We start from the raw sequence: 24,897 nt of genomic DNA, 5'->3' as shown, positions 1-24,897 counted from the left end.
CTTTTGTAGTATTTTATTGCTAAAGAACAATGTGAATAAACTAAGGTCTCATCTCGCCCGTGCGGAAGTTTCAGAGAATTCTCAATTTCTATGCCCGCTTATTTTGAAAGAAGTTAAGAGCATTAATAAAGACATTTTAAATACCAATCAATATAAAAATAAAATAAAATAAAATAATTGGCCCCATCTAGAACTCCACATGCGACTTGAATTATTTAGACATGGATTCATAACTGATCCATCATTTAACCAATTTAATTATTTAAAGTCAAAAGGAAGAAGATTTCATTCCTGAACTAGGTCCCCAAATCACAACTCTATTGACTTTCTATCAGATTTTGATCAACTCATCATGCATCTAGAACACCAACTGTCACAATGTAGACTTTCCTTTCTTTAACCAAAAAAAATGGAAACCTCATCATGCATGTAGGATTAATTAATTTCAAAACAAAGAAAAAACGAAGCCAAAGTCTTCCAAATTTTTAAAAAAATATATATATATATATAATCTATTTGATGTAATGCTCTTCTTTAACAAAGAAACAAAGAAACAAGAAGGAAAGAAAGCTCATGGAGATCGAGATTGAAAGCCCGGGAGATCCCAGTTGTTCTACTGACACCATGGAGAAGAAGAAGAAGAAGAAACAGCAGCACAACCCTAATACAAAAGAAAAGAACAGTTTGGGTTGGTGTTTTTTTCTAACTGTAATTATTATTATTATTACAATTATTATTGTGAATGGAACTTTCTTTATGGTTTTTGTTCATCTTTTGCTGCATAATTAAATTAAATTAAATTAAATTTATTTAGAGCAACAGAACGGTGAGCATCTGGGAACCAGAGAACATTATGCTAATCCAAACTGCAAACATGCGTCCAATCCTTATCATTCATGTGGTCCATATTGCTCTCCATCTAATAATTCACATCCAACCCAATCTAGAGGTCAGTTTTTATAATTTTATTATGTACCTATCTATTTATTTAAAATTATTCAATATTTTTCAGTTACTAATATGAATGAAGTCCTTGCAAATCAAAGAAGAAAAGAAATAGCAAAAGGAAAAGCCATAAAAGCAGAACCAGGTTTTGCATCCCTTTGTCAAATGATATGTTCTGAAAATTTAATGTCATCTTTCCAATTTTGAATCAAGTTGAATTCTTGCAGGAGGTGTTAATGGTGTTAAACAAGTGATTGTAGACAAGAAGATTGCGAATCCTAATTGCAAAAATGCTTCCAATCCTTACCATGTATGTGCTGAATATTGTTTGTCAAAAGCCTCTAATCAAGGACAAACCAAGGGTGTCACAGTTGGCTCAAAACAACCATCCAAGTATTTGAATATAAAAGGAGGAAATTCAAATCCAAATTCCAATTCCAATTCTAATATCAATTTCAGTGGCAATTCCAAATGCAAAAATGCATCCAATCCATATCATAAATGTGCTGAATATTGCTTCAACACTCCTAACCATGATCAGCAGCCTAAAAAAGGTTGGTCATTGTTGTAGTAGTGTTCTCAGGAAAAACTTTAATGTATTTTTCTCTGTTTTCTTAACATATTTGTGTTGCTTTTCTGTAGAGATAGAGAAAATGAAGAAGAGGAATGGGCATTCTAGCAGTGTTGATGCATTTAATCCTCCAAAGAATCAAGTGAAGGCCATTGAATCAAGTTAGTCTCCCTTTTTTTTTTTTCCTAATTATTAGGATTCTTCTTTTGATATATGAGAGGTATCTTATTAATTGTTATAATGATTTTAGATACAAAGGAAGGTGATGAAAAGTTAATGGACAATGACAACAAGAGGAATTCATGGAGTTTTTATGAGGAAGATCTAATAGAGAGAGGTGGACCACAATTTACAAACACTCTTTGTTTTTGAATTAATTATTTAGTATTACTTGCCATCTTAATAACAATCTGCTTATGTTAATTACAGTCAGCATTTTGAATGGAAGTGAGCATGATTTAGAGGCATCTTATGAGAGGGATTTACACCTTCAAGAAATAGATTCATTTGATTTTCACTCTCAAAGTAAGTTGCATATTTTCATTAATTCAGTTAGTATAAGTTTGTTTTCTGCTTTAATGTTCTTTAATTTATCTAAGTAGCTCTTCATACTGTTTGTAGAGATAAGTAAAGCTGAGGAAAATAAGAAAACAGAGGAGGTGAAGATGGAAGTACTGCAGCAAATGAAGATAAATGCACCAAATTCATACAGTAATAGTGTCCCAAATTTGCTCAAGAAACTTCCTAAAAGTGATAATCAATATAAGAATAGAAAGGCAATCTCATCGCCATGCTCGCCGTTTCACTTTGGTTTGTTGCTCATTTCTGTTTTATATTACATAGCACATGTAATTATCACTGGTGCTGTTTTCCCGGAAGGAAAAACATATGCAAGAATAAAGTACAAAGAATCAGAGGATATCAAAAGAGAAGGTATAGATACATCCAGTTTCTAGTATCACAAATGTAGCACATGAATGTTGAGTTAATGATTGTTTTATGTACAATACCACACTTTTGTTACTACTTGTATCTGTTTAAGTTGTAATAACTTCATTTCTCTTTGTTAGTTAGATCTGTTTCTTTTCTTTGTTTTTAAGATAAAGTAATGTAACTTCCCAGAAAGTAACACATCTTTCTACCACACTATTACAAATTTATTAGTAAGCTTTCTTTATTTTTATACAATTCTCTTCATTATGAAAAAGATTGCCGACTCATCTATACTTTGTAGTGCTAATATAATGGGAACATGATAACTATGTGGTGCACCATGTCATGTATGAATGCACCAAGGCAGCATGGCTTGTGATCAAGCCTTGAGCATCACATTTATTTTTCACATTGTGTTGATAAAACAGTTTCTTTGAAGTGTTGCTTTCCATCAGTTCAAGTCTCAGAACAATTTTCAAACATGACTACTAATGAGAAAAATGAAAAGTATGGTGACTTTATTAGCCACCTTTTCTTACATTTTTATAATCTATTTATCTTTCTAAACAAATAAAACAAGCATTACAAAGACCAATCAAAATAATTTTCTGTTAATCATATTGCACAAGTGACCATCCAAAAGAAAAGGGAATTTCACATTTGCTCTCTCATAAACTATAGTGTTCTTTTACATATCTCTGGAAAATACTTAAGAACAATTACAACACAAGCAAGAGTTTCTAATCTGACCATAAGCAAAACATTATCACAAATTGCTTGGGTGTAAAACTAATCTAACTCACTGATTATTGTTTCTCCTCAGCAGATATACTAAAAGTATTTTTGCAATGTCTGCAAACTATCACTCTGTTTCACTGACTGTTTGATTACTATAGGCCTTCTTGTATGAGTTTGTTCAATAGAGTGGTTAGGAGTACATCCCTCTTCTCGGCTCGGGTCTCCTCCCTGATCCTCCTCTGCTCCTCTCTTTCTCGCCATGCCTGCTCCAGCATCATTCTCTCACGCTCAAGCGTCTGCATTGACTGCCTCCACTCGTTCTCAAGCATTTGACGCTCTTTTGTTCTCCTATCCACCATTGCCTTCCACTGAGCTTCCATGCGCTGTTGTTGCTGTAGGAAATCTTGCAGTATATCATGCACACTATTTGATGCCTTGGACTTGTCTGCTGCTCTCTGCTGCTGTTGTTGTTGCCCTTTGTCTCCCTTCTTCTTTCTGCTTCTGGATAGACGCTCATCGTCAGTATCTTCATCATCCTCATCATCCTCAGACAATTCATCAGATGATCGATCTCCACTAGGCCTTTTCAATCTCTTCTTTGCCTGTGGTGGTCCTGATTCAGACTCGTGGAGGAGCTGCTGCATGCTTCTTGCACGTTCCTGGAAGACAGCATGCAACTCCTCAAAGAAGGGGCATTGCTTGCCATTTTCAGGGTCTGATGTCTCTTTGCCCTGTTCACAAGGAAAATGCCAGACTGACTGTTCAACTCAATGGGGGATATAATCAAACAATTGTTAAACTTGTTTTTGGATTAAAACACCAAAATAAAACAGATAACATTATCCACTAGCATAGTCTCATACTTCAACTAATATTCAGAAATTGAAAACCCACATTAATGAGATAATATTTGCTTCCTCCTAATGTCACTAGCCAACAAGCTCTTTGATCAATAACAGCAAAGACGGTAAACATGGCATAGTTCTAGACTGACTTCCCGTTGATGACTTAAAACTGTAGTCTTCTTGGAAACAAATTAGACTTCTAACTTGTTCTAAACGTCCCAAATGCTAACTCAAAGCAATGACCCTGATATTATTTTCACAAGTGCCATGAACCAACCATAAAATTAAAATCAAGTAAAACTAAAGGACTCACACAATTTTTAATTAATAAAGGTTCCTGTATTAACCTAAATGTTAGACTGTTAGTGCCTGTTGGACCTGTCAACTAAATAATATCCTACTATACGCCATAGTGGAGGACCAGTTCCAGATTCTATTAAAATCTTAAGCTGATTAGATAAAGTTAGGAAGCACCAATAATGAGCCAACCCTGTGTATCATTTGAGTACTTAATCCTTTCAGATCAACGTCTAAGATCATCATAAATCACAGAAGCAAGAAAAACAATAATGAACTGACGAAGGCTTATATTTCTTTGTTTTGATTGTTGATAACAAGTAGCAACATTAAATTTAAATGACAGAAATGTGAACCAATAATATTGAGGTCTGCAAGCATGGTTTAATTTGTTATTCTAGCAAGCTACAATATTACTCAGCTACAATCCGTAGAAGGCTAATAGGTTCTAAGAGCATACCATAATAAACACACCAAAACACATCCCAAAAAAGGGTTCAAAATTCAACTAGAAAACCATAGAAAATTCAGGGAAATAAAAACTAGACTCTGAAATCAACAACAACCAAAGTTATTAACAATTTAGCAAATTTTAGCAAAAGGGATTATAAACGGAGAGATTGAACTGATGCATGCTTATGGAGCTTGAAGAAATCGGCATGAAATGTATGCATTTAAAAATTAATCTTCAAATCTAAACAAATTACAAAGCAATGGAGCATATCAAACATCAGAGAAAGAAGACTCAACCAACAGATTATACCCAACAAATTAAAAAAAAAAATCACAATTAAATAATCTGCAGCTCAATCTATCCACATCCAACTTATCAAAAATTCATCTTCAAAAGAACAAGAATACCAAAATGCAAAACTTGAGAGAGAGAGAGAGAGAGAGAAGAACCTTGTAGCGATTGACGAGGTTCTTCCACTTGCACTTGCACTGCTCGGGACTGCGCCGATACCCTCGCTCACGCATTCTAGCGGAAACCACCTCCCAGAGCGTCTTGTTCCGCTTGGAAACAGTGAAATCCCGCTCGAGCTCCGCTCTTATGGCTATGAACTCCTTCGTCTCCGCATGACTCCACTGTGGCACCCTCTCCCCCTCTTTCCCCCTCTGTTGTTGATGTTGTTGAGATCCCCCTCCGCCGTCCGCCGCCGTCCCCACTACCGCCATTTCCGCAGCGTCAAACTGAAGCGGAATCAGCATCCCTATTCCATCGCCTCCCAGTCCAAGCATCATCTTCGCATCCAATCAAGCACCCTCACCCTCGGATTTCTAGGGTTTTCCCGTGGCTTTTGCTCCGATTGGAAGGAAAAAAAGAGCTCCTTTTGAGGACGATGGGAATTTCACCTGACGGACATTTTATATTTATATATTCTTGTCTCTCTCTTTCCTATTTACCACTGTTTTTTCATTAAATTGCAAAACTGCCACTTTCTTATTGTTCCTAATTATATCATTAAAACATTAAAAAAATGATTAAATTCATTATAAATGTCAATCGTATGATATTAAATTCAAATACATTGGAGTTGGCCATGTATTTTGTGCGGTGAAAAATTCATTAATTGATGGACGTATACGGTAAGTTGATATTAATCTAGATTAATTAAGTTAATGATCTCTATCTTTTGGAAATTGAATGGAAGCATGTATGTATTGCCTTTTATATTACTGTAATTTTTAATAAAAGAATTAGATTAAAAACTAGTTGACGTGTTACACAGAGACAAGAGTTTGTAAGATTGCGGATTCTCAATTTGTTAACTTTTTTTTTTTTAATTATTATTTTAAGTTGCTATTCTTGTCAAAGAAATTGTCATTCTTGCCTTAAATTTCAAATACAAGTCATCAAAGCAGAATTATAAATTATTAAAGAATAAATCGTCAAAAGTGGGTTGTTGTTTAGGCTTCTAAATTCATAGTTATTTGGTTTGTTGTATTAGTTATTGGGACCAATGACAACACCAAAAAGCTCAATAATAAATTAAATTATTTAAGTCTATCAGTGACCAAGTTCAACATTCAATATTGCTCAGCATGAGCAGTATCAATAAATTCAAAAATTAGTTAAACATATATACCTTAATAAATACATAGTGAACCTTAATTTTTGAAAAGATGTTGGGAAATATTCAAGTTAATTATGCTTTGATAAACAGTATGTGGGCATGTGAAACAAGAGGACATTTGTGGAAAGTCACAGACGAGTCTGAAGTCTTAACATCTAATAATGGTTTCTTAGTTTAGCAGGTCTTTTTGATGTAAGACTTTAGAATGTGAATGCATTGTGCCAGTTAGTCAACAAATCCTAATATACTGTTTTATGTATAATTATAAAATCAATTATCAGACTTGTACAATTTAATTAATTAATTAATTATAAGCGTGATTTGAGTGGAAATAAATGAACATTATTAGAATGAGTGAGCATGCTCAGACTCAGAGGCATGTGCTTGGTGCTAACTCCAAGTCTCCAAGATATGAAAGTCTTCGGTTGGGATGTTTGAATGTTTTTATACTACGGTTTAAGGTGGACAAGAAGTCAACAACAAGAAGCATCAAATGGATGGAGCTGCTAACCATTGTCATTGGTTCAAAGTTCAAACATTCTACACTGTAAGATGTGCATGTGCAGGTGCAGGGCTGGGTGGTGGATAATTATGTAGTATTCCAAGGCTCTGATACTGTAGTAAGTTTGGCAGAAATGTTGGACTAAAATTAGTTGACTTGTCTACACAGAAAAAAAAAATTAAACTAAAATAAAATAGAATAAATCCCATTACTTGTTAGTGTCTAACTATTTGTATTACCATTTAAAATTTAAGTATATATATATATATATAGAGAGAGAGAGAGAGAGAGAGAGAGATGGTTATTGGTCTAACATACATTGTACATGATGATCATGCAACATTCCATGTTCCTGACCAATGACCAAATGGTCTATTGGTATACGGGTCGCCGATAGAGCTCTTCACCAAGTGGTGAGAGTTTGATTCTCGGTTGAGGGTACATTTCTGGGAGATGTGAGCAGTGGTTGTGTGCGGGTGGTTTCAGCACCCATGTATGCGCGACTCTGCCCCCACTTGCTCCATCGAAGCTTGTACACGCCCCTGACGGTTTAGCATAGCCTTCGAGCTGTCTGTTCCTCTTGTCAAAAAAAAAAAAATAAATAAAATTTTCCATGTTCCCACCGTCTTGATCTATTTTGAGTGTATGTACCAGCAGATAACTGTTCTCATGGGAACGTGAAATAACTTCAACAAATTTGACTCTCATGTTACACATGAACACAAACACAACGAATGATGGCAGACATGAATCAGATTGATGTAAAGTGGGAACTGATCATCTTCACAAGAAGCATGTTTCAATAAAATGAAGATGGCACATATCTTCATCAGTTGAGTAAAAACCAAATGAAAGGGATTCTGAGAACATAAGTTATTGGAAGTGAAAATAATATCACGTTACAATATACATTCAAGTCCAAAATGAAGACAGAGCTAAGCCTGCAGTGAGAATCCCACAAAGCTATAACCTTATTATTGAATAGACTAAGACAAAATTATTACTTTGTTTACAATGCATTACATAACCCAATTACATAGGCAGACAGTTGCTTTGGATGTTGAACAACACATGTAACTTGCAAAGAAGGTAACCCCCACACTGCAAATAACTTAGCTCCCTGCAGATATAAAGACAATGATTAGTGGAAAGGAAAGTTTTATTGCGTCAAAGCCCAACTTTTTCTATTCTTTGATCCGCCTGTTTTTTATTTTCAATATGCATAAACCCAGCAAAGTAAACAACAGCATTATTTTCAATCAGGATGATGTTTAACAAAAACTACAACAGGGTTTTAGATTCCAAGGTTCAACTTAAGGACGCTAATGAGGATCAGTAGATTAGAGAACAAGACAATTGGTTATGATCAAAAGCCTCTAATGAACAAATAGAGAAATGTGCATATATTAGATCCATGCAGGGGATTTGTCGGGCAGTAAAACAAGCTTATGCGTCTATAGAACAAGATAATCAATTTCATACACGAGAAAATGTGAGAGGTTTATATACTGAAATCAATATTATGCATTGGAAAAAAATGCCGAGCTCACATTCCAACAACACCAGGGAGAGTACTGAGCACAACTTCAAAATACCCATGCTTTCTTTTAACCTTCAAAAGTTGGTTCACACTACCGATTCTTGTGAATGATTTGTGGTAATTCAACAAGTAAAAATTTATTCTAAATAGAAAACAAATATGAAGTCATGAGTTCTGTTAGGGTGATATGTTAGATGTATATTTTTTATGTATGTACATTGTGTATGTATATGTGTACATACATACATATAGTTATATTTATATATTTATTTGTTCTATAAATATGACCCAAAGAGGTCATCTATGGTTATACACTGTGACAACCAGAGTGCCATTAAAATTGCTGCAAATCCAGTCTTTCATGAATGTATGAAGCATCTTGAGATCGCTCTTCACTTTGTTCGTCATCATTATATTGCTAGCAATATTATTCTTCCTTATGTTGCTGTGTATATGTTGCCTCTACACAGCAGCTTGCTGATATTTTCACTAAGACACATACAGTCTTTAGGTTTCAGTTTCTGATTGACAAACTCTCGGTTTATGACCCACCGTGAGTTTGAGGGGGCGTGTTAGAGTGATATGTTAGATGTATATTTTTTATGTATGTACATTGTGTATATATATGTGTATATACATACATATAGTTATATTTGTATATTTATTTGTTCTATAAATATGACCCAAAGAGGTCATCTATGGTTGTGCTGGCTAAATACATATCCTCTTCTTCTATCAAGTTCAAATATATAAATATATACATCAAGGCCCGGTATGGGAACAGCTTGCAAAATGCAATACTTATCTTTGCTGAAAAAACCCAGAAAAACCGGATCATGTGGGTTTTGGTTTTTCAAAGACAAATATGATGGACATGAAATAGTCAAATGGATATATAAATAGTTTTTTTTTAATATATATCTGGTTTCCTTGAGGAAAAGGACCGACAATCATGAGCATCAGCAATGTAATCACAAATGTAAAACGCACAAGTTTCAATACTTTTTTTTTTACTGAATTTCACAAAGAAAGAAATGGTATTTAATTCAACAGAATCAATCGGACAACTAACAACACGTGACTGTTTGGTGTAATTGACACGAAAACTTGAATGTAATCAATAAATAACAGACTTACTGTTGTTTTTTGCATTGAACTTCTCGATGATAGTAAACCAATTCCACTGGAAGCACAGACCTACAAAGCGCATAAAACCTGCACCAAACACCTCAAAAAATGCTGTCAGGTAAGAACTCTGTGGTGACAAACCAGCAGTTGCTATAGCTAGCATGACTCCTTCAAAATTGCATGAAACAATAAATGTTCCAGATTTGATGCCATCAAGGGCCTTCTTAGCAACAGCATCAGCCTTCATTCCGCCTGAAGATGCAACAATCAGGTTGGTAAGCTCTGGTCTTCTCTTCTGCTCTGCAGTCGATACAAGCTACACGTCAGCAGAAAGGTATAACAAACCAATAATAGGCCAAAATTGCATCATCGCTAAATCCATTTCCGAATGGCTGTTCTAAGTTTAGGTGAAATATAAACTCTAGTTATCAATTACAGCAACTGCATCACCATTTATATGTAAATCTTGAATACACCCAGATCATGTGACATATTAAACATAAAATTCCATGATGACAGAATTTGGAAACTCAAATTCAATTGAGTGGAAATCAATAGATAGATAGCAAACTATTTCATTTAAAGAAAACCATCATGAACAATGATAAGAATATTCCTTAGTTGTATCTTTGAACCCACAGTCTTTAGTTTATCAAGCTTAAACTGAAAAAACATACTTACATCTACATAAAGCACAAAAGAACTCTAATAAAATAGTGTTTAATCGCCTTCTAACTCTCACATATGAAACCCACAGGATTTAGAAAAGCTAAATTTAAGATAAAGAGATTCTTGATTTTAACCAACAAAATACAGGCTAAACATAATTTATCAAGAAGACTAAAGGAAACCTATGGGACTAGATTACAGGTGAAATGGAATAGTTAATTCCTGTTCATCTTTCCCTTCAATGGTACCAATTGAACCTAACTCCTTTTTTCTTATGGTGCTTCCCATAATATTTAACAGGTAAAGAAAGAATTTTGAGACAGTATATTTGATATAGAGATGGGACTGTGATTGGCAAGAACACCTCATGTATTTGAGTTTGAATAGATGCCAAGAAAAACTACTATGAAAAATCCAATGACAGGCAAAATTGTCATTCTAAGAAATGACAACTAAATTTTGATCTTGTTAGTAACAGACTTTAGCGAATTAGAAGTTGTAAGCTAATGAAAAATATCGCTACTAATTCAAGGAAGAACATCTATATATAGATAAGTGTCACTTGCATAAAACATAAACACAAAACTACTTTAAGAAAACCCAAATAGAAACACCCAGACTAGACCCGAGACTTAGATAAACCATAAGGTTCAGTTGATAAATCTGCTGTCCATTTACCTTCAGCCAGACCAGGAGTCTCTGTATCAGGAGGAAACACAAGGGAGACATGAATTTTGTCTGAGATAACCTCATGCTGCAAGGCCTCCGCCAAGCCACGAAGAGCAAATTTACTTGCGGAATAAGCTGTGTATCCATAAACACCCACCTACAAGAGTGATTCAAACAAATGACTTTCATTCTCAAACAACCCAATCCCAAAACATGGTTTTCAATAACAGATGCATTCACTTGCTGTGTGCTATGCCAAACTTTTCAACAACTAAACAATTACTTCCAGCAAAATCCAATAAGATGAATAACAAGAAACTGATTCAATTAGGAAAATTTTCCAAATAATTCATGCCACATCCCCAAAAAAAAATGAAGCTCATGGGAAAAAGAGATTCCTGGTAGAGGCTAGAACATAATGTAAGTTATATTGATCCGTATGCTGAATGGTTATGATCAATGGACATGAAGTTTGACCTCCTAGTAATCCTAGGTCCAATGCAATCGAGACCGTCTTAAGAGATCAGATTCTCCACCCCCTCAAAAAAAGGAACAAATTTAAATTTTTAGAAGGATTTTCACGGTTGTATAGGCTTCAATAGACAAATTATTGCAAGATCCATCAATCATCAAGACATCGACCGGAATCAAAACTTGAAAAGAATTTCAGCAGAGCGTACGCTCACCAAAGTAGCAAGAGAAAAGCTCGAAATTTCACCAAAAAAATGCTCAGAGCTAAACAAAACAAAAGCGTAAAAGAAGGTCATACCTGTCCGGCCTGAGATGAGATGATGGCAATGGACGCCGGCAGGCCCGTCTTCCTAGTATTTTGCCTCATCCCAGGAAGTGCCGCCTTGATGAGATGAAACGTGCCCATGAGATTCACCTCAACTTGGAACCTAATTTCCTTCATGTCCTGCAGTTCAAGCTCCTGAGGAATGAAAACGCCTTGGTTGGCAATTAGGATATCAATTGGCCCCGCCTCCTCAATGGCCCTCGCGACAGACTCAGCGTCCCGCACATCAGCACTGAGAATGGTGACCTCCTTTCCAGTGGCGAGCCGAATGGTATCGCGGGCCTCTTCAAGCTTGGCCTGGTTGCGCGCCAAAATAGACACACGAGCCCCCTCCGACGCCGCCTGCAGCGCCATTGCTAGCCCAATCCCCGACGATCCTCCGGTAATGAAGACATGCCGTCCCTTCACCGGAACCTTCGCCGGCCGTGGCCGCGCCAAGAAGGCGAGAACAAGAAGGAATATAAGAGGCAGCACAGGGATCAAGAGGAGGAGAAGGAGATAAGGGGAAGCCATGGAGTGAAGACGAGAAGAGATCGATGAGAAAGCGGAGAAGAGATCTAGGGTTTCGGTGGAGAAGATGGAGAACATCGATGGTTTTCGCGGGTGTGAAATGTGAATTAATAGAGCGCGACGCCTGCCGCACTAGACTTCAGTGTTCACTGAGCGGTTGGCCGTTGACCTTGATCGAGTACAGCCACCGTTGCGGGAAGCAATGGTGCAATGCGGTTAGAAGCATGACACGTGGCTTTGGAAAATTCTATAGATCCTCTTAATTCGTGTATTTTTCTTTACATTTTACTTTCGAAATTGAAAATTTCTAACTTAATAAACACGGTCCATTGAGAATTTCTTACTTAATAAACACGGTTCCAAGTCAATTTTGGAGGGAAAACAGCGCACAAGAGAAAATTTGAGTATGATGGCGAGAATTTATTTATTTTTTTTCTCTTATAAAATAATCATAATTTATTACAAAAGAAAATAAATCCATACATCGAACAAAAATGAATAAAGACAGACTGTAATAGTAAGTGATAAAAAAAGCAAAATGAATAACTATCAAAAAAACTAAATTATGAGAATCACTCTATGGGTTGTTTGGTCTTCAGGAGCAGAACCAAAAGTCTAATAAAATTAAGACTCCTTTTGACCATCAAAGAAACTTCTAATGTAGTTTTTGAGAATTTGAAATTATATTTATCAAAGCAAGAAATATATGGTAAAATTTTTCGTCAAACAATAGAATATATTAGTACTGTTAATCACTTATTAAGATAACTTAAATCACGCAGGTCAAACAAATTAGCTCGTCCATTGCCCGGGTCAAGATATGACAGCCATTGTGTCAAGAGAACCAAAAATTCCATACCTGATTTATGCGATTTCCAAATTGTCAAAATAACTGCAAGGAAAAACTAGTAACATATCTACTTACAGACAAATTGGTGTTCAATGCCAATATATTTAATCGCTTCAATGACGTTGGAGCAAGATCTCATTTGGAAGTTTATATTTGTTAACAATCTAAACGTTGCATTTACAATAGACTGATTTCTGAATTTCCAAAGAGTGATAAACGAGAATGCCAAAATAACATCATGTTGAGAAAACTCTGTCATAATACATTCGAAAAGAATTGCCGAATAAACCGCATTCTCTGCCATGCGTTCATCATCATAGTTTGAGCTTGCCAAAATCAAGTTTTTGAACAGGATATGTGTAGGCTTCATAATTTATCTCCTGGCCAAGGGAGCTTAGCTTTGTGAGGGTTGTTATCAGGTCAACCTGCATGGAAGTAAGAAACACAAGAAATCAACATCAAATAGCTTGACATTAATGGAAGGATTCAAAGCTGCAGCTCTGGACTTTTGCCAAGTGTTTAATCTATGTTCAAACTGTTCTGATGAGAACACCATTGAATATGACCATCTTATTTTATTACATGATTTGTGAGACCAGCATATTAACTTCTCAACTAAGAAAATTAGCATTGAATTTGTTGGCCACTATGAATTTAATCAATAAGAAAGAATTCCCACTTATCACAGAATTTGCCATATTAAAAGAGCAAAGGCACCATTAGCTAAAGTATCACCTCATAATCAGTTTGTGACACAGTTTCTCGGCTTCGCTGGTATTTATCAACCCAGGGGAGAACCTGTGGATCCGATGCCAAGAGTTTCTCTGTTGCCAGTTGATCAGGACCAAGGAATGCGGACATCACAGCTAACTGTAAATGATTTAATCCTTCATCATTTAAATCACATATAATTTCATAAAAGTACTATGTTTGTAGTTCCAAATGAAACTGATTAACAAAATGATGAGAATAACGATTAATTAAGAATGGCTAGCTAACGGGAGAAGCCAGCAATCGTGGTTTGCATGAAAGTACAATAAGTTTAGTAGAGGTATCTGATGTTAGCAATCTGTATCAGATGGAATGACCAAATCATATCCATCATTCAAGTTTTCAGTTTCAATGATAATACTGACCAAGATAAATGAAACAAAAGTTTATTCAGTAACCTTAGCAACTAAATCAATGCTGATACTAAACAATGCAAGAAGTACCTGGCGGGGACCAAATCCGATAGCAGAGAACTTATTTTTCATTTCCTGAACTGTAGCTTTGCCCCACTGGGGGATCCTCCCCTCTGGATCAGGATTTTCAGAATCACTTCGGCCAAATTGTCTATCAAATAAGCCCCACTGATGGCATATAATAACAAAATAACAACCCAAGTCACAATTTTATAACATAACACCAAATTCAGAAAAAAAGAAAAGTAACAAATAAAGCACATGATAACCAGCTTCCAGGCAAAAATACACTTCTTTCTAATGTCTTATGAACAAATTAATAAAACTAACAGCGGAAGTCTACACAGGAAGTATAAAAAACAACAGAAATAGATTTGAATAAAAACTAGTTGGCTAACAAAACCAAAATAGGATTAGTTAACCGTTGACTGGAAACAAAAAGTGCTTGCACTGATTGAAATAGGAAAAGACTAAGAACAAAGTATTACAAAAAGCATAATTAGGTGCCCCGACTAAGCTTATTCTCTACTAGGAGGGTAAAACATTTTATGATAATCTAAAATCCTTGAGGAATCCCATGAACTTGGACAAGTATAGAGCATGACTAAGAATAAGGTGAAAAAGCAGCCCAGACTCACAAACAAAAAGTACTTGCAGATGTTTAATTTCAAAAAGCACCTGACCGTTTGAGCCATATGCTGAATACAATAATCTTCCTTTCTCTTCATTTCCACCACATTTCCTAATAGCAGAATCCAAGAAGGTTTTCTTTACAGCTGCTTGGGCTATTCACAGAAAATAATACTTCGAATCAGAATTATTGAATTGTGTTTAGTTGTTACATTACTCTAAATGAACTCACAGACAAGATACTATACATAGAGACACTGTATTTAAACACTAGAATGAGTTTTTTTTTTCCTTTTATATATTGAAAAATCCTTAGAGGGAAGAAGAAGCTTGGAAATAGGAAGTGAAGGGTTGAAAAGGCAGGGGCTGTGTATGGCAACAATTTACCTACATAGAGCTCAATTCTCAAATCCCCTTCAGCAAAGACTGGGGAAGCTCATCAGAGGTTCCAAAATATAAAGAATGAATGGATTTAGCCCACCATCGTGCCTTAATGTTATTCTTTTCCAAAGAGAGTTGATGTAGGATTCTATTTTCAAACTAAAAGAGATGAGAAAAGGTGGTGGTCCTTGCATCATGAGTCATATGACAAGAGCATAAAATAAGTTACTCACCCGATTTTACCCTTAGATTATTAACAACCACAGGATAACAAATTGTGTGTATCAATATCCATGATAAATTTGTAGGCTTGAAATTATTTTCTGAAATTGAAAAGCTAACTCACCTGCATATTGGATAAGGTCAGAAAATGATATAGGACCTCCCTTAGAATAAGAATCAATTTCCTTTTTCGCTTCCACCAAGAGATCCATTGCAGGAGAAAGCCCGCTATTTTCAGGCCTTCCAATCTCAGACCTTCAACAAGATGCGAAAAAAAAGGGAAAAGAAACCAGTTAAATTACCCGATGCAAGCAATTCTAGAAATACTTAAATGAAGCACTACCCAAAAGACCATAATAACTATCCATGAAGAGATACATGTACCTCAGCCGAATTGATCCATTTGGACCTCCAGATTTTGTAGCCTACAAACTTAGTTCAGAAAGAATCAATTGGCACAAATGATGGTCACTAAGAAGGTCATGTGCTAAAGTTTGGTGCTGACCTTGTCATATGTCATAGCATCATTCAGCGCAAGAGTCAGAATGGATGGAAGGAGCTCTGGGTATCCCTTCATAAGAAACCGTTTCCAATCAAGCATCAGACTAAATACATTTTCTAATATAAAAATGCAACCAATTGAATTTTCATGAACTAGAGTAATTAGCAAGAGTTATACCTTTAAAGCTGTGAAAAGGGTTTCTTTTACTTTTGCTGCATCAAACGATTAAAATTAATGTACAGGCTTATTTAAAGCCAATCAAACATATAAAACATACACTGGAATTCAGAACGCTGTCTTCGCTGAATCAAATCAGCAGCCATAGCTCTTTCTGTAAATGGTCCTGAACTTGATATCACTTCCTGTAAAGATAATCAAAACTGGCAAGAACTCATCACCATATCATTGATCATAATCAAATTATCAAACACATTCCAACCAACAGAGAAGAAACCCAGAGGTAGCTTAGAATGCATCCAAACAACTTAGCCAAACAAAAAAGACAATTTTTTTTTTTTTTTTAAAAAAGTATGTAACATACCACAGTCATAGCGGCACCAAAGCATCCGACCAAATCTCTTCTCTTAATCAGACAACCTCCACTAGAGATTTGGGATTCATCCATTGATTGATGGCAAACAAATGAACCCTGTTTTCAATCAAAGCAATTCAAGATAAGAACACTGTAAGCAAAGATTCATTACCAGTAAACACTCACATTGGTGCGTTTGTGGGGGAGCAGAGGGAAAGAAGGCTGGGGAGGCCAAGCCAGGAGTGATGGAAGGGTTGAGATGAAGGAGATTGGAGCAGCCATTACCGTGATTCAAGCTCCTCTTGCTAGCTTTCTCTCTTCTCCTTCTCCTTCTCCTTCTCCTTCTCCTCGCGCTCTCTGGTGGAAATGGGACTCAAAAGCGACGTTTATCTCCTCAAAGCCTCGATAGCTGATAAGGTGGAAGGCATGATGACCATCCATTTTACTTCGAGATCGTAAACTATCTAGTCATTGGAAATCCAATCTCGAAGCAATATGGACGGTTGATGAAACCATTTGTGATCGGATCGGGTTCTGACCCGCTAAGCTTGGGATCCGATAAGGCTGAAGAAGAGAGAACTGATCCTCCATCGACTGCTCCACGGTCATCACCATCATCATCACCACCGCCTCCGTCGCCGTCCCGGACCCCGATCACAGCGCCGATCATCTCCACAGGTATCCATCTTGCCCCGCCGATCTCTCCTTATTCCTCCGTTTCTCCCCATTTCTCTCACGATTGGTCCATTTTCAGGCTCTTGCCGGGTGCTCATCTAGTCCAAAGATCAACGGATCTAAAGCAGAGAATTTTTTTCGATCGTTTCTCCGACGCTTTTATCGAAGAAGAAGAAGAAGAAGAAGAAGATTGCTCTCGTTGTGAGTTCAGATCTATCGGTTTATTAGTCTTATAGTGATTCCATTAAGCACATAGTTCTTCCCCTTTATCTGTGTTATTCTTAGTTTTGCATTTGCTAGAGCGAATTTGATGATGTTTATTGTTTTATTGTTATTCTCGAGCTATTGATTACATTGATTTGAGGTATTTGTAGTGAATCAGAGGTTTGGTTCTTAATCAGCAGGAATTAAAATGCGATTTATGTGTTTTGTGATCTGTGGACGAGTTTCTGATTCATGTGCTGTCTGTTTAATGTTGTTGTTTCCTTCTTTTTCCAATTGAAGATGAATTGTTGCAAAATGTTTTTATCTTGTTGTTGTTGTTTTAATGTTTATCAGGTTATTAAGGTTTGTTTTTTCACTTTCAAGGTAATGGCGACTACAGCATGTTTCATCATTGTTAGCAGGAATGATATCCCCATATACGAGGCTGAAGTTGGCTCTGCGATTAAAGTAGGTTTCTTTGCCCAGCTTGATTAATCTTATCACTGCTTCAATACTTGTTTTTAGCTTGTTTATCTTTTATCTTGTTTCTTTATATGTGTTTCCTGTTGTTCTGTTGTTGCGTGCCACTCCCACTTCATAGCACCATCAAATGGACTAATCAGTTTTCTCTCGGCTGTATTTCAATAGTTCTTTCTATATGGACAATGTTCAGCTTTCTTTCCCAACCCTAGTTGTTTTCCTTCATTAATTTCTGTTTTTTTTTTTTTCCAATTTTAGTAAGGTTCAAGGACATTCAATAGTAATTAAAAATGTGACAGGCCTAGTCACAGAATGGCTTAATTATTTTTTCACCATGACTTAGAGCTTATTTGTATTCTGACCAAATTTGTATCAGATAATTTCTGATAATTGGATCTAGAAGCACAGAAAAAAGCAGATTGGCCTAAGAACTTTTAACCTAACATACCATTTGGTTGGCATAAAGGTGGAGAGAAAAAAGTGTGTGTAATAATGGAGTGGAATTGAGGAGATTGAAGGGGAAGATGATGTTAGTTACCTACTTCATTTGATTTCAATGAAACTTCTTTATTTTTGGAAAGCTTCAGCATCATATATTAAAAAAATATTCTTTTATCCTATCATGATTAAATGTGATTGTGTTAGCCGCCCAGGTGTTAAAGCGGTTGGTGACCCTTAACATGGTAGTGTAACAACCTAAATCACACTTATATATTCTTGTACATATGGCAGAAAGAAGAAGCAGCTCACCAGCACCAGTTTATACTGCATGCTGCCTTGGATATCGTTCAAGACCTTGCATGGACCACAAGTGCCATGTGAGTTTCAATCTTGTTCATTTTCATGGGTTGATGGTTATGTGATTAACTCTCTGCACTTTTCTTTAATATTAAGAAGATGATTTCAGTGATGACATGATTATGCAGGTTTCTGAAGGCAATGGACAGGTTCAATGATTTGGTGGTGTCAGTTTACGTTACTGCTGGTCATATCCCACCTATGCTTGGATTTTTTTCCTTTTATTGTTGTCATGTTATATGACTGTAGCTTAAGTTTTAAATCATCATAAACTGAAGTCCACAAAATGAGCTATTTGATTGGTCATGGATTAATAAACTTTAATTGAATCGCAAGCCACAAGAATCCCATGTCACAGTAAGATCTATTGAATCTAAAGTAATATATATGCTTCCTTTTCAAAATATGTCAATTCCATCCAGCAGGTCTAGTGTGTGAGTCCAGTAATTTGACATATTCTTGTTTTCCCCAAAGCATTCATAACCTTTTTAATGAGAATTGATTATTCATGTTCTTATAACTCATTATTAAGTCAAGAGTGCAATTTCTGAGAAGTAGGGAACATTTCTCTTAGTTGATGTATGGTTTGTGCTGCATTATTTTTTCTGTTTGAGTCTCCTTTGTTTCCTTAACAAACAGTGTCATACATACTAGATTAATGTTGCTTCATGATTCACGCAATGAAGACGGGATTAAAAGCTTCTTTCAAGAGGTTCACGAACTTTATATAAAGGTAATGTTACTGCTATCCTTTTGATCTTCCAGTTGTGACAGTAATAATTTATTATAGTCCTTTCAACACAAATCATTAGGAGAGAAGCAATGCCACTTATGTTCTTACTTATCTGGAAGTGCAATATTTTCAAAGAGAAGACATTCTTATAGTTTTGACTGTTAACTTTGAATTTCCTATCTAGAAATAGTATTTCTTGTATATTTTCATGACGAGTGCAAATTGTGTTCTTCAACATATGTATCGCTAAATCCGCCTTAGTTTGAAAGCCTTGAATTTACTGATGTGATACCTTTAGCTTTTGCCTTTAAAACAAAGCTAGAGATTGGATGAACCAATAAGGAATATAAAATAATCAGATGCCCAGCTGTACATTTTTTTCTGTATTTGCAGTATTTAGTAGCTACCCAGGTCTGTATATGTTTCCTGTATTCACACCAAGAATGGTCCATGTACCTTGATTTTCCTTATCAAAAGGGTATCTCATTTTCCTTGACTAGAGTTTAGATTATTATTTAGAGAACCTCAGTTGTTAAACTAGATTATGAGTGAACTTGACTAAAAGAAGTTTTAAATAATCAACCTGATTCTCATCTGCTAAACTACTCTATAGGCCTCCATGACTAGCTTGCACAAGACTTAATATATTGATGGTCAACCATAAGATTCCTAACCTTTATTTACTATGCTTACATCTTGCAGCAAATCCCACCACTCGCATTGATTTTTTAGTGCCTGATTCTAGGAAATCAACCAGATGTAAACATACAACATGAGCTGGAAAACAAAAAAAAATAATTCAGTGTGTTTAAAGGACACAGTAAGGCCTCCTTACAGTATATTTTACAAAGTATTTAATTTCTTAATGTGCCATGATAATCATCAAGAAATGTAATTGCGAAAAATATAATATTAGTATTCTTTTGTGGATTACTATTCACTGATTGCATAATGAATATCCCATAAATAATCTAAATCAGAAATATATTTTTTTTAAGGATTTTTAACAGCATCTCCATGTGTTTTTTTCTTATACTGTTTTACTTGAACAGATTCTGTTAAATCCGCTCTACTTGCCTGGATCTCGCATTACATCGTCGCACTTTGACACAAAAGTTCGGGCTCTCGCCAGAAAATATCTGTAGCATTACATTTCATATCTTTACATGATTTTGGTTCATTGGGTTACTGTTCCTGGTGTGGAATATTGATCATAGTTGTATTTTTTTTAAAATTAAATTCTAAATGTTGCGTTTTTTTTTCTTCTTTTAAATAGTCCTTTTTTTAATTGTTTAAATGGCTCTAGGTTTATTTTATTTGTCTAAGGCTGCATCTTGTCCAGGTTCAATTAGCATCTAGGTACTGACTGAACAATTTTATGAACTTAAAAAAAAGTGAAACTTTTTTTTGTTTTTTTAAATACGAAAGTGGTCTGGTTTTGTTAGCTTTTGTTACTTGATCTTTTTTGGAATCATAAATAAATAAATAAATTATTATTGATTTGTCAGTTTACTCTCTTGTTCAAAATTATTAGAAGGGGAAGAGAAATTTACATGTTTGAGTAAATTTTGAAAAAAATTAAAAACAAAGCAGTTGAACAAAAAAATATGTTTTAGAAAAATGTGAAAAAAATGCTTTATATTTTAATAATATTATATTTTTAAAATAAATATGCTTTTTTAACAAATTAAAAAAATTTCAAAAAGCAATAATAAGTTAAAAAAAAAAATTAAGTTAAATAAAGCCAAAAAAAAGGACTACTTCTGTAATTATAAAGAAAACAAAGATATATAAGAGGAAAGAGCCTTTTATGTGCCTCTTTTCACTTGCATTAATCATATAACTTTAGATGCAGAGTGTATTTTATCCCCTTTTTTTTTTTAATAGGAAAATCAACCCAATTAGATATCAAAAGTATTGAGTTGAATATAAATTATTTAGCCCTTGTATATTGGATATTAAGCAATTTGTTTTTTTTTTTCTTTGAATTCTAAAAGAAGATCAGAAGCAACTTCTTCTGATACTTTTTTAGTTAGTAATGGGATTACATGAAAAGGATTAAATAGCAAAGTGGTCCAAGATTGTTTATTTATAATTAAGATGTCAGAATAGAAAGAATGGTGTATCCACATGGTAATCAGCACATTTTCAGGTCACATTATTGGATTAATTAACAAGTTTATATAGTCCATGGACAAAACTTAGGGCCACTTTGATACCAACTCTTGCTTATTATAGCAGTATTTGATATCTGCATTCCATAATATCTTATGCTTTGGTCTAACTTGATCATCTGTGTCACTTTTCGGTTATCTTATGCTTTGCTTTAACTGGATCACTGGTGTCACTTTTCTGTGACCCTTGAAAGGAAATGATAAAACAAGACGTAAGTTATCCACAACTGTCTTTTTAAGCATGTTTACCCCATTTTGGATATTATATATAATTGTAGTTAGTCTGTTTCTTGCTCATTGTTTTCGCTTTAAGGTTGTTGATAATGAAACACTATGTTTCATTCATTTTCCTCTATATCTGATCATTTGGTAGCACCAATAGCTAGTTTTTTGTCTGCATCCTTTCGTTGTATATATATATATATGGTCATCTTATCTTGTTATTAAACAAAACAAGTGGAAATTAATATGGAATTATATATATATATATATATATATATATATATATATTAGCATTTCAGCTTACTATTATGTTATTATTCTTTACCGTATTTCTTGCATCTAATCATGTGACAACATGCTCCAAGGTCAAGTAACACACCATTTAGATCATGTATAACTGCAACCAGAAGTCAGATATCTAGATATAACCATCACAAGTCATGAATAAATTAGAACTCCGCCGTGTCGTGCTTCATGTGCTTAGCTTAAATTTAGTCTCAAATTGAGAACGTCGTAAGCACTACTTTAATTATTAATTTATTATTAGCCTTGACTAATTAATTGGCCAACCTGTTATACATACTTCACATAGAATGCAAAACCAGAGGCCTTACATCTCTCTCTATATATATATAACATCGTCGATCTCCTAGCTTTTAGCTTATAAAGCCAATTCCATATATATAGCAAAAAGAAAAGATGCTCATCTCCTACCTCTTAGCATTCCTTTATGTTTCAAACTACATACATCTAGCCAAGAGTCTAAACCAGCCATTACCTTCCTTGAAGCACACCACCACCATTAATGCCGCCCAAAAAACCTCAGTGAGTCTGCACCAATCTGTAACCTGGAAACAGAATTCATCTGGCCTGCAAACATACATTGTCTTAGTACATCCACCATCAGAAAATACACCCAATGGTTGTGAAAAATGGTATAAATCTTTCTTGCCTGCAACCAATTCAAAACTCATTTACTCCTATACAAATGTTGTTAGTGGTTTCGCCGCTAAATTGACTCATGAAGACGTTGAAGAGATGAAGACGAAGCCGGGTTTCGTTCATGCGTACCCGGACCGTCTTCTGGCGCTGCTAACAACACACACACCTGATTTCTTGGGCATTAGCAGTGCATCTAGCTTGTGGAACGGCTCCAACTTCGGTCAGAGCATCATCATTGGTGTCCTAGATACCGGCGTCTTACCGACACACCCCTCATTCAATGATCAAGGCATGCCTCCTCCCCCGGCAAAATGGAAAGGGGTGTGCCAGTTCAAGAACTGCAACAACAAGCTCATCGGAGCCAGAAACTATGTGCAAGGACAATCGAGCAAAGCACCATTTGATAATGTCGGCCATGGCACGCACACAGCCAGCACGGCAGGCGGCATGTTTGTGAAAAATTCAGACATAATTGGACAAGCAACCGGCACAGCAGCAGGCATGGCTCCGTATGCTCACCTTGCCATGTACAAAGTTTGCACTGATATTGGCTGCTATGATTCGGACATTCTAGCTGGAATGGATGCAGCTGTTAGTGATGGTGTCGATATTCTCTCACTCTCCCTCGGTGGTTCTTCTCGTCCTTTCTACAGTGACAGTATAGCCATCGGTGCATTCGGGGCAGTCGAGAAAGGTGTTATTGTTAGCTGTGCTGCTGGAAACAGTGGCCCATCCTACGGTACATTGTCGAATGAAGCTCCATGGATTCTCACAGTCGGTGCAAGCACGATAAACAGAGTTCTTCGCACAACTGTGAAGCTTGGCAATGGCCAACAGTTCAACGGAGAGTCGGCTTATCAGCCACAAGGCTTCCGGTCCATCCCTCGACCTTTGGTGTATCCTGGTTCGATCAATTCAAGTGCGGCAACTTGCAAAATTGGCTCCCTCAAAGGTATTAATGTTCGAGGAAAAGTTGTGATTTGTGATGATGGTGATGTAGACAGAGTGTTGAAAGGATCAGTTGTCAAGAAAGCCGGAGGAGTAGCTATGATTTTAGCTAATCAAGCCGTCGAAGGATACACAACATTGGCCTCAGTCAATGTGCTACCAGCCTCGCATGTTAGCTATGAAGATGGATTGGAGATCAAAACATACATATCTTCTAATCCAAAACCAATGGCATCCATCTTCTTCCAAGGTACTCTGCTCGGCGTGACTCCGGCTCCGGTCACGGGGTATTTCACATCTAGAGGACCAAATCAAGCAGACCCTAGCATTCTGAAGCCAGATATCATTGGCCCCGGTGTGAACATTTTAGCTGCATGGCCATTTTTAGTCGGAGCAAAATCAAGATTCAACATGATATCCGGAACATCCATGGCTACTCCTCATCTTACCGGGATTGCGGCATTGCTAAAACATTCACATCCGGATTGGTCTCCGGCTGCGATCAAATCGGCGATCATGACATCTTCAGAAATAACAGATAATGATGGGAATGTAATCCTTGATCATACACTGAACACTGCTGATTTCTTCACTGTTGGCGCTGGTCATGTTAATCCTTCTAAGGCCAACTACCCTGGTCTGGTCTATGACATCAAGCCAATTAGTTATGTTAGTTATCTCTGTGGATTGAATTACACGGACAAGCAAGTCAGTGCTATCACACGCCGTCCTATCATATGCTCAACAATACAGAGTATCTCTGGTTCTGAACTGAATTACCCTTCATTTATGGTGTTCCTAACTGCATCAAATAACTACACAACAGTGGTACACAGGACAGTGACAAATGTTGGACTTCCAAAATCAACATACACACTAGAGATTACACCACCACCAATTGGTGTTTCAATGATTGTAAATCCAAAGAGTTTGAAATTTACAAAGGCCAAGCAAGAGCTTCAGTTCTCAGTGACATTCAGCAGCACAAACAACAACACTGGAGGGTTGTCATTCTTTGAAACACTATTGACCTGGGTTTCTTCTGATAAGAGTATAACAGTGAGAAGTCCTGTCATGGTAGGCCTCAGTTGATTCATTAAAGTCAAACATGTGTTATTGAAGTTACTATAAAGGTCATATAATAAAACCAGTGTGTGCCCCATCTGCTATTTATTCAAATTATTATTACATGACTACTAATC

The 24,897-nt window shown here is 36.0% G+C and overlaps 6 protein-coding genes across 6 annotated transcripts; 3 read left to right on the top strand and 3 right to left on the bottom strand.

Moving 5' to 3' along the window:
* Positions 1-521: 521 nt before the first annotated feature.
* LOC120279408 (myb-like protein I) lies at positions 522-2,649 on the top strand. The gene is made up of 8 exons (XM_039286336.1): positions 522-688; positions 815-949; positions 1,013-1,090; positions 1,173-1,499; positions 1,588-1,677; positions 1,767-1,853; positions 1,946-2,041; positions 2,138-2,649. Exons 1-8 carry the CDS (start codon positions 574-576, stop codon positions 2,470-2,472), a joined length of 1,263 nt encoding a protein of 420 aa, XP_039142270.1. The 5' UTR covers positions 522-573; the 3' UTR covers positions 2,473-2,649.
* A 435-nt stretch (positions 2,650-3,084) lies between these two features.
* On the bottom strand, positions 3,085-5,656 carry LOC120278735 (trihelix transcription factor GT-3b-like). The gene is made up of 2 exons (XM_039285462.1): positions 5,233-5,656; positions 3,085-3,918 (listed from the first exon to the last, which is right to left on the bottom strand). Exons 1-2 carry the CDS (start codon positions 5,569-5,571, stop codon positions 3,340-3,342), a joined length of 918 nt encoding a protein of 305 aa, XP_039141396.1. The 5' UTR covers positions 5,572-5,656; the 3' UTR covers positions 3,085-3,339.
* A 2,108-nt stretch (positions 5,657-7,764) lies between these two features.
* On the bottom strand, positions 7,765-12,328 carry LOC120279515 (3-dehydrosphinganine reductase TSC10A). The gene is made up of 4 exons (XM_039286445.1): positions 11,682-12,328; positions 10,922-11,069; positions 9,584-9,874; positions 7,765-8,026 (listed from the first exon to the last, which is right to left on the bottom strand). Exons 1-4 carry the CDS (start codon positions 12,294-12,296, stop codon positions 8,019-8,021), a joined length of 1,062 nt encoding a protein of 353 aa, XP_039142379.1. The 5' UTR covers positions 12,297-12,328; the 3' UTR covers positions 7,765-8,018.
* Positions 12,329-13,150: 822 nt separating this feature from the next.
* Positions 13,151-16,884, bottom strand: LOC120279635 (thylakoid lumenal 29 kDa protein, chloroplastic). Its single transcript, XM_039286560.1, has 11 exons — positions 16,706-16,884; positions 16,529-16,636; positions 16,265-16,349; positions 16,165-16,199; positions 15,991-16,056; positions 15,870-15,910; positions 15,610-15,740; positions 14,931-15,037; positions 14,283-14,420; positions 13,804-13,938; positions 13,151-13,493 (listed from the first exon to the last, which is right to left on the bottom strand). Exons 1-11 carry the CDS (start codon positions 16,799-16,801, stop codon positions 13,383-13,385), a joined length of 1,053 nt encoding a protein of 350 aa, XP_039142494.1. The 5' UTR covers positions 16,802-16,884; the 3' UTR covers positions 13,151-13,382.
* Positions 16,885-17,074: 190 nt separating this feature from the next.
* LOC120278765 (trafficking protein particle complex subunit 2) lies at positions 17,075-20,675 on the top strand. The gene is made up of 7 exons (XM_039285494.1): positions 17,075-17,197; positions 17,274-17,395; positions 17,783-17,866; positions 18,611-18,696; positions 18,805-18,866; positions 19,324-19,409; positions 20,462-20,675. Exons 3-7 carry the CDS (start codon positions 17,786-17,788, stop codon positions 20,552-20,554), a joined length of 408 nt encoding a protein of 135 aa, XP_039141428.1. The 5' UTR covers positions 17,075-17,197; positions 17,274-17,395; positions 17,783-17,785; the 3' UTR covers positions 20,555-20,675.
* A 1,829-nt stretch (positions 20,676-22,504) lies between these two features.
* Positions 22,505-24,843, top strand: LOC120278685 (subtilisin-like protease 3). The gene has a single exon (XM_039285414.1). The coding sequence runs from the start codon at positions 22,505-22,507 to the stop codon at positions 24,785-24,787; it is 2,283 nt and encodes a 760-aa protein (XP_039141348.1). The 3' UTR covers positions 24,788-24,843.
* Positions 24,844-24,897: the final 54 nt, after the last annotated feature.

This window comes from Dioscorea cayenensis, chromosome 16 (assembly GCF_009730915.1).
Source record: "Dioscorea cayenensis subsp. rotundata cultivar TDr96_F1 chromosome 16, TDr96_F1_v2_PseudoChromosome.rev07_lg8_w22 25.fasta, whole genome shotgun sequence".
NCBI lineage: Eukaryota > Viridiplantae > Streptophyta > Magnoliopsida > Dioscoreales > Dioscoreaceae > Dioscorea > Dioscorea cayenensis.
Note: the sequence above shows the minus strand (reverse complement) of the source record. Positions and strands in the feature narration are given on the sequence as shown.